Source organism: Lissotriton helveticus, chromosome 7 (assembly GCF_964261635.1).
Source record: "Lissotriton helveticus chromosome 7, aLisHel1.1, whole genome shotgun sequence".
Taxonomy (NCBI): domain Eukaryota; kingdom Metazoa; phylum Chordata; class Amphibia; order Caudata; family Salamandridae; genus Lissotriton; species Lissotriton helveticus.
The window spans coordinates 247,195,870-247,208,284 of NC_136068.1; the positions used below are offsets into that span (position 1 = coordinate 247,195,870).

The 12,415-nt window shown below is 42.5% G+C and overlaps 1 protein-coding gene across 2 annotated transcripts in view; it reads right to left on the reverse strand.

The window, feature by feature from the left end:
* Positions 1-533: 533 nt before the first annotated feature.
* Positions 534-12,415, reverse strand: part of DOK5 (docking protein 5) — a 590,993-nt gene continuing 579,111 nt past the window's right edge. For both annotated transcript variants that reach the window (XM_078650481.1, XM_078650482.1), the window contains one exon: positions 534-881. In XM_078650481.1, coding sequence (XP_078506607.1) covers positions 817-881 — 65 coding nt within the window. In that variant the 3' untranslated portion in view covers positions 534-816. The remainder of the gene's footprint in view (positions 882-12,415) is intronic.

Sequence of the window (12,415 nt, forward strand, 5' to 3'; positions counted from 1 at the left end):
TTTACAAAGTGACGCATCTGGGTAGATGCGTCACTTTGTAAACCCCTGCGCTACATTATACCTACGCCAGGTATAATGTATGCGGGGGAGCGTTCTGATGCAAGAAAGGGTCATAGAAGTGACGCAGCGAAATCTATAAGATTTCACTGCGCCACTTCTAGGACACAAATGCGTCAATTTCTTACGCCTGCTCACAGCAGGCGTAAGACTGACACAAGCCCTTTCACATGGGGCTTGCCCCATGTGAAAGGACACATTGCTGGAGTTGCGTCACTTTTGTGACACACTCTAGCAATGCGTCCCTTTTGCGCCATACAGATACGTCAGAAATACTGACGTATCTGTAACTCCTTGCACCATGATGCGTCATACTGTAAATATGATGCATCATTGGTGTCGCAAGGAGAGCGCAGCGAAAAGTGACGCATCGCTGTTTTCGCGATGCGTCACTTTTCATAAATGAGGCCCCTAGAGCTCATAACATGCCGAAGCACACTCATCACAAAAAAACACAGAACGCACTCATGTAATTGCAACAATGATCTAATATACAAAAACATGTCATCGGTCAGTTTGTAGGACCAATTATTAAATATGAAACATTCCATTCTTCTTTATCCACAGCGCGTAGTTCTTTTTTTTTTATGTTTGCAAAGGTAAAAAAGGTAATAAATATATTGCAGAACTGTCCATTCCAGGCGTGTTTTGCAGCGGACATCCTCAGGATTGCATGATTGCTATTTTGCAGCCAGCGTGTCTCAAGGCTCATGGAAAGTTTTTTATGCTTTTATTATTGTCTGTTTCCTGCATTCTTCATCAGTGCTCAGATCGGTAGGTGGGAAACGTGTCTGTTCGATGGAGCTTCAGTGGGTTTGAAATATCTTGTCCATCAGCATAATGGAAAAAAGAAAGAAATAAAAAAATTAGAGTGGATTTTACATTTTTTTCATACTAAAACCACAATGCGACATGATTTTCTTTAAAGTGATCAAAAGGGAAGAGTTAGGTCGAAACTCACAAGTTTTGGGAATTGTTATCACTCTCTTGAGAAAGAGCAGAGAGAATGCCATCAATATTTCAAAGTTGTAGTCATCTTGCCACTAAATGCATTTCACAAATAAGAAAGGATGCCTTTATCACTGGTAGCTAAGTAATGGGCCTATCACCATCATACCAATACAGATTCTCAATTAGGCACATTATCACAATATTCTGCCATTCCCACACAGAAACCACACAAACTGCCATCATTTTATTCATTTATTCAGTGTTTTCTATAGCGCGAAAAAGACCCAAAATTTGGGTGTCAGAGCGCCTTACATTACAACCACTTTCAAAATCAGCAGATATCCAATTCTTTAATGGCAAGTACATGTTTATGTATTCCAATAACATAGGCATATGCTTACCCTTACCCAAACAACACAAACTGAAGAATACAAGAAATCACTAGATTACCGTAAAACATGTCACATCATAATTAAATATCAAAATAAGACCACTATTGAGATCCTAGATATCCACACTGATTATAGTATTGCTAGTCTAATCAGATATACATGTGGATTTATCGAGGTACCTGTCCATAGACAACATCCCTGTTGACACTCGAATGGACTAACTGTATTCAATCTAGTTGAATACAACCATTAGAGTTCAATCAAAGACAGTAAACTGGTTTGTGCAATGACTAGTTTCTTTGTTCTGCGTGGGAGCTAGTAGTAAATAGCAGCTAGTTCCTGCAGTAAGTACACCCTGAGGTGACTACATCCGGTGGTGTAGGTCACCTTTTCTATCCTTTTGCTCTCCTAAAGATAGCAGAATTAAATTTTAGGTGGACAGACCAGGCTGCCTACTCTGGATGTATAGCTGGCCCTCCTGCATAACCAATTTACCTCCTTGCCTGGGTGCAAGCATGCCTGGGGCAAGGGGTGGGCTCAGGGGGACAGCCCGATGCCTATCAGAGACAGTGTGGCCTTTGAAGCTCACCCCTCTAATGTGCCAATTCACTAGCTGTCTGGGGAGAAAGGAGGTATGATCTGCTTCCTGCTCGGCCTTTGTCTCTGACTCCTGGGAGTGATCAAACTGCCTGGCAAGAGGTCAGAATCTTGTCTCGGCAGCAGCAGGTGCAGCAAAGTTTGGGCTGGTCAGCCAGAGCACAGCAAAGTTGGGGGCAACCAGGGGTTCATTTCTAAGGTGGCCTCTGGGGGCATACCATGTCACGCAGGGCACAAGAATCATGTCAGGGGTGAGAAGGCGCACTGTTTGATACTAAACATGACTTATTTTAGTGGTACCATAAGGAGGTGCCAAAATCGAGAATGCCTGGTTGGCAGCCAATGTTATGTGATGGACCACTAACACTGATAGTATTTTCCAATAGTGAACACCACTATAGGGATATAAAAGCATGCACTTATATATACACACCTTTAGTATAATGCACCATGCCTCCTGGGCTGAGGAGGCCTTCTTTAGTGGTGCCTGTAGGAAAGTAGAATATTATGTGGTATGGGTGAGTACCCCAACCATGCAATATTATCACAATGCCTCAAAGATAATTTTTGGGTTCACAACAATAACCCTTAGCTCACTCCTGTTAGTGTGCAAACAGCAGTCAGGCATTACTTGAGGAACATCGTTTTTTACCGTGCCATAAGGGTTCATGAGCAATTGACAAGACTCGGAAATATCCAGCACCAATTTATAAAAATAGTGTATATTTTTATCTAAATGTAGACACCAAAACAAACTGCATACATATAACCGTAGTTGTGGATTTCCAAAGCATTCGAAAATAAATGGAGATACTTATCATTGCCGTCAGTGGGAAAATCTGCTGGTGACAATTGGTCACTTAGGGGGTCAAGTTACATTGTACCCTCGTGGGAGTAGAGGTCTTTTCGGTCCCAGGACTAAGGCCCATCAGTCAGTTCAATTTTACCTGATCCATTGAGTCCAGGTGCAGTGGTTGCCCTGGCTGTCATTGATCTTATTATTTTATTTATTTATTTTATAGCACTTGTAAGGCGCGCAGCTACTCACAAAGGGTTTCCCGGCGCCGGACCAGCAAGAACACGATACCACAGGAAAGAGAACAGTCAAAGCATTTATTTATTAAATAACCATGTTTTTACACTTTTTCTAAAATTCATGTAGCTTTCCTCCTTGCGTATGTGAATAGGCTGTGAGTTCCACAACGTTGGGCCCAGGTAGGAAAAAGATCTCCCGCCTATTCTGGCCCGTTTAAACCTTGGTACCACAAAGTTTGCAGCTGTGCCTGAACGAAGACTACGATTTGGGAGGTAGGGTTTAGCAAGTGCCTGTAGATATTTGGGGGGCAGTGCCAGCTTTAATTTTAAATAAATAACTCAGGGCCTTGAAACGAATTCGGTTTTCAACCTTAAGCCAATGCAACTCCCTAAGATATTTGGTGATCCTGGCGGATCTAGGGATTTTGCAGAGCAGTCTGGCCGCAGCGTTCTGCACTAATTGTAGACGCTTTATCACTGCCTTGTTTGAACCCAGGTATAAGACGTTACCGTAATCAAGCCGAGATGTCACTAAGGCATTGACCACGGTCTTCTGGGTAGTGGATGGCAACATCCAGACTATTTTGCGTAACCATTTAAGAATGGTAAAGCAAATACCTGCCACTTTATTTGCTTGTTGAGGAAATCTTTCAATTGGAGTCGCTCCCAAGCTGCTTTTTACCATAGCGATGACAGAACGACATTGGTCGCAGGTGTTATGAAGTGCGCTCTTAATATAGCATTGAGTTAAGGGGTCAGTTACCCATCTGGTAACCAACAAGCTTTGGTATCGGTAAAAGAGATGTAAACAAACTTCAAAGTCTTGCGGCTAGGAGAGAGAAAAGCCAGCTTGAAACTTTGGCGAAAGCCAGACTACAACTCTCAGAATGCACTTCACCATTTACTTTTGGGTGATCCCTCGGAGGGCCAGATGCCCAGCGATTCATTAGAGGCAAAGATTTGATTTACCTGTACTTTGCAGGGGACTGGTCCTTCCAATCTAGGAGAGTCTGAGGGTGCTTCTGGTTTCTACAAGGGTCCCTCTGCAAGGGACTGCCTAGTTTTGGCCAAGGACAAAAGTCGATCACACAGTTCAAAGCAGTCTTGCCACATGTACAGGGTATTCTTCCCTTTGTTTGTGCAAGCCTTGTTGTTGGTGAAAATCATCTTCTTGGTGTTCTTCCTTGAAAAAAGTCAATCAGAACTGAGGTCCTGGTATCAGAGGAATCCCTTAAATCCTAGATTTAGGGGATCTAGGGATATGGAAGCTAGTAGCAATGGCAGCTAGTTCCTGCAGCTAATCTGCCCCTGAGGTGACTACGTCTGGTGCTGTAGGTCCTTTTCTACCCAGAGCCCACTATTTCAGCCCCCCTAAAGATGGCAGAAATTAACTTTCTGTGTACAGATCAGTCTGCTCACACTGGAGGTGTGGCCCACCTTCCTGGCGGTGTACGCCTCTTGCATACATACTTTCCCGCCTTGCCAGGGTCCAATCTTGCCTGGGGCACGGAGGAGGATTGTGTCCTGCTCACGTGGCAGTCTAGCTGCATATCAGAGGTGGTGTAATCTTTGAAGCTTACCACTGTGATATGTCACTCCGCTAGACCACTTGGGAGGAGGGAGGTGTGACCTCCTTACTGCCCAAGCCTTTGTTCTTACTCTTGGGAGTGCTCACACCTCCTGGCAGGAGGTCAGAAGCCTGTCTTGGTATAAGCTGGTGCCGGTACACCTGGGCCTGCCAGCCAAAGCACATGCACACTCCAGCTACAGTAACCAGGTGGGCAACCACTAGATAGCCACCTGGGTGCATGCTAGCCTTCATTTGGCACCAGATTTGTGCCAGGAGAGAAAATGCATGTTGCTTGACACCAAACTCAAAACATTTAGGTGGTAACATAATGGAGTTAGCATCCCAGTTGTGCCTGGGTGCAAGTCCAATGTTATCCTATGGACCGCCTATCACTTATTGTGTACATTAATGGTAAAGCCACTATAGAGACATAGAAGCTTGCACTTACAAGTCTACACTTTCAATATACGGCACCCTGCCTCCTGGACACAAGAGAACCTCTCTAGGGGTGACTTATGTGTACTTAAGAGCAGTGCTGTGACCCTGTCACACATGGTGAGGACAAATGTAGCAGTGAACACTGTTCCTGCAGTCTGCAATGACAGACCTGTTGTCATCTGTTTACCTGGGTCACCAGTGCTGCAGACCCTGAGTAACACTTTCCCGCCCATGCCGTGGTACTGAAGTAACACTCACCAGGGATGTACAAGGGAAGATTCTGTCAATGGGGGATGCCAATTGAACATGTCACTTCTAGGGACAGACAACTGGCATTGGAGCCTGGGGGACACCTGCAAAAAGTTTTCTGACAGTACCTTACATGCATTAAAGGCAGTGTAGGTGACTTTGCCACACATGGTGAGGGTACAGTGAAGTTCGAGCAATTTGCACTGCTCCTGCAGTCTGTAATGACAGGCCTGCTGTCAATAGGTTGCATGGGTCATCCAGGATCGCACAAATTGTGTTGCAGCCCTGGGGACCCATTTGGAGACCCATTTACCAACAACGCCTTGGGTACTCCTAGTACGACACGCTAGGCACTTATGAGGGGGTAAAGCTTTTGCCAATTTGGGATTACCAAGCCAAACATAGCATTTTGTAGGAGAGAGCGCAGGCACTGGGTTCTGGGCATCAGACTCCAATGACCTAACAGAGTCAAACGTATCAGCATTTCGAGCAAAAAGTGGAGATGACCTTCCAAAAAGGGAAATTTTTCTGCACCATCCTAGTACCTGATTCACAGTGGCATTATTGTTTTGATGCAAAGTCCAGTCAGGCCATCTTAACCCCTTCCATGCTGATGACGAGCTCAGCTCATCATCAGCGTTACCTGCCGTGTGCTGATGACGAGCTGAGCTCGTCATGTAACGCGGTGATTTTTAAAATGCCGCATACCGCGGGAAAAACGGCCGCACGCATGCGGTTAACAGATCAAGCTTTACAACAAAAACTATGGATACTTGCACTAATCCAACAAAGTTGCACCCAAGCCATGCTCTTTGATGCAAAGTGGTGGAAACTGACAAAGAGCAGCACAAAGTGTTATGTGCACTAACAAAGGGGAACCTTTCAAGTACAAAATACCTTTTTTGCTGTAAAGGAAAAACCCTTACAAGATTGTGTGCTCCTTTAGATCACATGGTGCTACTTTGCCCCAGCATAAACCCTTAGTAAATCTGAGCCTTAATTTCTGTCGCTGTCAGTTTAGATGAATAAACAGTTGTTCTGAACAACATTATTAAGGAATTTTATTTGTTCCACTCACTTTACCGGGGCCCACTGGAAGTTGGGGGCCCTGGGCAATTACCCACTTTGCTCATGCCTTAACTTGTCTCTGGTTGGAGGGTGTCTATTCTCTGCACCCTGTCAAAGGAGGAGGATTGTAGGAAATGTTGCCTGCTTTAAATATGTTACTTAAAACAAACTGACTACATAATATTACGCCCCTTTGTCTTAAATGAAATGAAGACTCTTCTTTGCCAACTGGCTAGATGAATCTGCAATCTTCCGTATATATGAGACGTTTGGGAAACTGAGGAAAATTAACAGTGCATTTAAAGAGAGGCATTGATTTCAACACTAAGGGACAGATGTACAACCCTTACATTTTGCGACTCGCAAATTGCATCGCTTTGCAACTCGCAAAATGCAATGTACAATAGCGTCACGGACACTGTTAGCGATTCCTAAAGGGGTCGCAAATTGCCTGCCTCATTAATATTCATGAGGCAGGTGCTATTTGCAACACCATTAAGGATGGTGCCTGCAGGGGTAAGCAGACCACCATGTCTGCGACTGATTTTCGAATAAAGTAGTTGAAAAAAAAATTCAATTAAAGAATAAAAAGAAAGTGTTTCTGTTTTATTTTATAAAAGTATGCAGTGGTCCCTGATACCACTGCCTGTTCTTAAAAAATATTTTTGAACACACTCACAAAGGGCAAGGGGTCCCCTAGAAGTAGGTGGTAAACTGCGAGTGATTTGCGACCGCAAATGGGGTCATAAAACAATCATACATTGCAGTTAGACTCACTATAAGGAAGATACGCCCTTGGCACGCCACTTCCTAATAGCGAGTCGCAAACCATATTTTACGAGTCTGTAATAGGTTACCATCTTGCAAAATAGGGTTTGCACATTGGGCAGACCAATTTTGCAGCCTCAAACGGGAAAAATTCCTTTTTGGGACTTCAAAAAACGATTGTACATCTAATCTGATTGTACATTGTGCAGGAAGGGACACCTTCCTGCACAAGCACAATCAATGGAGTCAATTTCCCCTTTCTATGTGTGCTGCTGAATGCAGCACACAGAAAGAGTTCAAAACAAGGAGAAATAGTATTTCTTCACGTTGTGCATCCCTATGCCTCCCATGGAGGGGCGTAGGCTTTTGACGCATTCCCAGGTTTACAAGTTGTAAACCTGGGAATGCCTCAAATACCATTGGTGTTAGGTGGGAACACCCAGTGTAGTGTCCATGGCACACATCCCCATCGTAGTGTGAGGCAATGCAGCCACTTACGCTGAGTTGCCTCACACCATGTCTACAAGGCCATGAAAAGCCATGCAGGGTGGCTTTATGTTGCCTTGCAAATATGGCTAAACCCTGTGCGCCACCGCAACATCACAAAAAGTGACCTTCAGGAAGCACACTAGACTTATAAATGAATCTCATTGTATACAAAACCTGTGCTAGACTCATGCACATACCTTTGCACTATGGTGCCGGCACTCAAGTGAGAGGAGGAGAGTGCCATATCTCTGTAGATATGATGCTCTCCTTCTCCCTCCCATGTTGTGCAATGTAGTGCAGAATGTATGGCTGCTGCGCCCCATTGGGTGACACTTTGATTAATCAGTCTCTAAGTATGTTAAAAAGAATAATAATTATATTTCAGCAACAGAATACCAGAACACCTAAACCATATATATTTTACTACTAACCAATTTCAGACTACAAAAAGTTTAAAAAAATGTATGAGTTGCCGTCTAAAATCGAATAATGAGATGGAAACAGGTGCAATGATTGTACTGAAGATTTTTCTTGTAATGGAAAATGGTGTGCAATACTGAGGTTAGCCATTAGATGTCAGGCTTTCACCAGGGTGAAGGAACTTAACTTGAAATGTTTTGATAGCTTACAGCTAAGCTAATGTGACTATTAAGTATATATTGAAAATGTCGGCCTTTGTTATGTTTATGCGTTTTTATATAGCGCGGACTTTACCCGAAGGCGTCAGAGCGCTTCCCAAAAGGAACAGAAAATTACAAGTGAACAAATTACAAAAGCAGACGATAAGTTACATGAGGTAAAAGTGCCAATTGTGAGCAAACAAAATACATGAGGTAGCAAACAGTACAATACAGGAGGAGAGAGTGACAAGTGTGCAGGTTACAAGAGAAAACAAAGTACATTTAGAGGTAATATACTGCAATATATGCTAGACACAGAGGCACAAGAACAAACGTTACGTAGGTAATGGTGGCACTTGTGCAAGTATCAAAAGCAAACAAAATGTGAGAGGTAGCAATCAGTGTGTTAACAGAGAAAAGTGGCGTGTTCATGTTACAAAAGAGAACCAAACAACGATACAAGTATAATACTGCAATAATTGGCAATATAGTTATACCTATTTATTCTTTGCTCACCAAAGCACTTTTTTAGGTTTTATTTTGACATGGGCTACGAAAACGGTTGCAAACAGTTTGTTCAACAGCTCAACGCCCTCTCAGTTTGTTTTGTCTAACATGCTAAAGAATGTTCGCATAAATTTACATTCATTTTTCTTGCATTGTACGTCTGATTGTACATACGATTTATTTGTAAAGCAAATCTGTTTCTGAAGTTTCTCTAAATGTCAGTGTTTCAGTTTAAGAATCTGCACTAGATTTTTTTCATGTGTTATTAACTTTCTTTACCTTTCTATCGACCGGCAGGACTCTACTCAACTGTGTTCTGGTTTTCTTTTGCTTGTATACTACACACTGGGCCTCTTTTATGAAGAAATTGGCATAGAAAAGCACCTGCAAGTCTTCCTGTGCTGCCCTACACCGACATAAATGGGCAGGAATGCCCCAGATTTCAGAAATACGGTGCTTTCCCGTCCTATCCCTCTGCACTAGCACACAATTAATTTTCTGCCTAGCACCAATGCAGGCACCCTTGCACCATGCTGCAAAGGTATCTCTGTTGCGTGCAGGATTGGTTTTGTGGCGGAAGGGGCATCGTCCTGCAAAAAAACAATCCAGATTAGCGTTTTCCTCGTTAGCACTTATGGAAAGAGGAAAAAACTAGGAGAAATTGAAATATTTCTCTTCATTCGCATTGGCATAGCGCAGCACTGCAAGGAGACTTGCGGCGCTGCCCTATGCCAATTCCCCATAAATGATGCCCTTATTTTCCCTTTGAAATCAGTTTATACCTCTAATTTAATATTGCCGAATCTCAGGTTATGGCTGGGGTGTTATTTAGGATTTAATTTCCTCTGATATTCCGAACGGTTGCCCTTGATGGCCCAGTTACAAAGCCTGCACACATGAAGGAACATGCATCAATATAGGATTTTGCGATTCCTTAATTGCGATAAATAAGGAATCGCAATTAAGGAATTGCAAAAGCCTATGCATGTAGGAATCGCTATAAAATTAGCGATTCCCAAACATTCCTTAATTGCGACTCGCAAATTGCGAGTCGCAATTAAGGAATGCCTTCCATGAATGGGAGATTGAATGCGCAGTTGGGAGTACCAATAGGTACTTGCAAATCGCGCATGCAATTTCAAGGGTGCAGGGGTGTCAAAAGGATAGACTGTTGCACCCCTGAAATTGCTCTGTGCACACATGTTGTGCACACACATGCCCCAAGGGCATGTGTGTGTGTTACCAACAACTTTGAAAAATGCACTTCAGTGCATTTTTCAAAGTTTTAGCAAATTACCATCAAGTTCAGCTTGATGGTAATTTGCGCCCCCTAGTAGCGAAATCGCTATTCCTAAATGGTCCTTGCATTGCATTTAAGGACTGGCAAATTGCGATTCCTTAATGCAATTGCAATTTGAGAAATCACAATTAATTGCACATTCTCAAATTGCGAGTGCCTTGAACATTGAGGCATCGCAAGTGCCCTTTTTGCGGGCTCAAGTGCCGATTTTTGCGAATCGCACCGTTTGCTCTCGCAAAAATGATTGATGCATGTGCCTTTTGAATCTCTATTTTATAGCCAGCCAGTGAAGCGCTACCTGGATATGGTGCATTAGTCTACATAAGCAAGCAAAGTCCGGAAAGCGTTATTTTGTGAACTGTGTACTTTTGTATGGGCCCTTTCTAAGATTACGCTGTATTAATCCAGTTGGGATCATGCCACAAGAATGGTAAATTGAATTCAGTATTCCCACTAAATAAGTGTCATAAAATTAAGGGCCTCATTTATGAAAAGTGGTGAATTGCTAGGCAAAACCAGCAATGTGTCCCTTTTTATAGTGCCGTATTTACAGTACGGCGCTCCATGGTGCAAGGATTTACAGATTCAAGCAGGCGTAAGGAATGATGCAGGGTTTTTCACAGGGGACTCGCTCATGTGTAATGACACATTGCTGGAGTTGCGGCAGCTTTCCGACATAATCCATCAATGCGCCATTTTTGCGCCACCACATACGTCAGTGTTCCTGAGGTGTCTTTAAATCCTTGCGCCATGGAGGGCCATATTGTAAATACTGCGCATCTATAGTGTCGTAAGGATGGCGCTATGAAAAGTGTTGCATCAATGTTTTTGCCTAGTGATGTGTCACTTTTCATAAATGAGGCCCATAGCTTGGATTAAAGTAAGCCTGAAAGAAAGTCACGTAATTCACAAAAAATCACATTACACAAAGTTATCAAAATTACTGTATTTGTCACCCAACCTGCCAGCTCAATTTTTAAAAAGTGACAAAGCACTCCACACTTCTTTCTAAAATAATAATTTTATAGCATTTTTATGGAATTTTACGAAACTTCATATCAAACAATTACACAATCTCAACCACCCTTACATTTTGGCAAGGTTGTCAGATAGTTTACCTTCTCTCTTAATAGCAGAGGTGTGATTAGTTCTTGAGATCATGCGAATGGTAAAGGTGTGTCCACTGGCTGTCCAATCACCCTGATGTCAGTTTTGTATTATTTAGGCACATTTGGTTGTCTTATATGCAGAAGTATATTAGTCTTTTACAATTATTGATTTTACTCTTAAATGATAGAACAGTTTGCAGTTCTTTGTTGAGTGTAGTTATGTGTTTAAGTCTGATAATTGCTAAAACTTTTTTTTGCCAAATAAAGTCTTAATTAATGCATGCACACATAAATGGGGTTTCAGCGAGCCCTACTTGTCCATGGACACTGGTCCTTTCTAATTGTGTTCCCAATTTGCTTCTGCCAGCAACAGCACACAAGCATGGAGAAATGGGTCAGCCCACTTGAGCTATTGTTTCCCGTCTGTGTGAATAAAACAGTCTGTCATCCACTCAGAAAAAAGTGCACATCAATGGCAGGACTCAGTGTTTGCTCAAATATTTTTTCTTTTTTACTTTTTATTTTGTTGGTATTGTTCAACAAGAGATTGGCATCTCCACCCATACTACTACGAGCCCCCTGCCATGTCTTCATATGCGTACATCACACCATGATAACCGTACTAAATTTCTTTTTGTTTTTGACTGAGAATATTCTAAAATGGATGTCCATTTGTGGACATGCTTCTACACACATGGGTGGACATATATAAAAGAATGTTATTGGACTTTCAAAACACCTTCCCAAGATGGTGTATACAAGAGAGACATCTAAGAGTCTTTTTCAAAAAGCATCCAATTTTTTTTTCAGGATGACGGCTCATGGCAATGCATGAGAAATCCAATTCTAAGATAGTCGTGATGGGGCTGCAGGCATGTGTGGCTTCTTTGAATGCTTTTATAGAAATACAAAGGGGCATATTCTCAAGAACTTGTCATAACCATCGCAAAAATTAACTTAACACAACTTTAAACATCGCAGTCTATCATGGGAAAATTATGCTGTGTTAACTAAGTATTCACAACACGGCGGTACCATGTCATAGTCTCCAGATAACGCATCAAATGACAGCGTTAAAATCAACGTGACGCTGCAAAAATGCGAAAGACGAATGTAAAAATACTTGTGATTAGGCCAATCACGATACAAAAAGCAGCAAAAACCAGCGGCAGGCCTGCAAATCCAACGCGCTGGGTGGGAAAATGCAGTATAAAAGCAACAAACAACAAACACAACACACCAAAAACAATCCAAAGTGCGTAGCA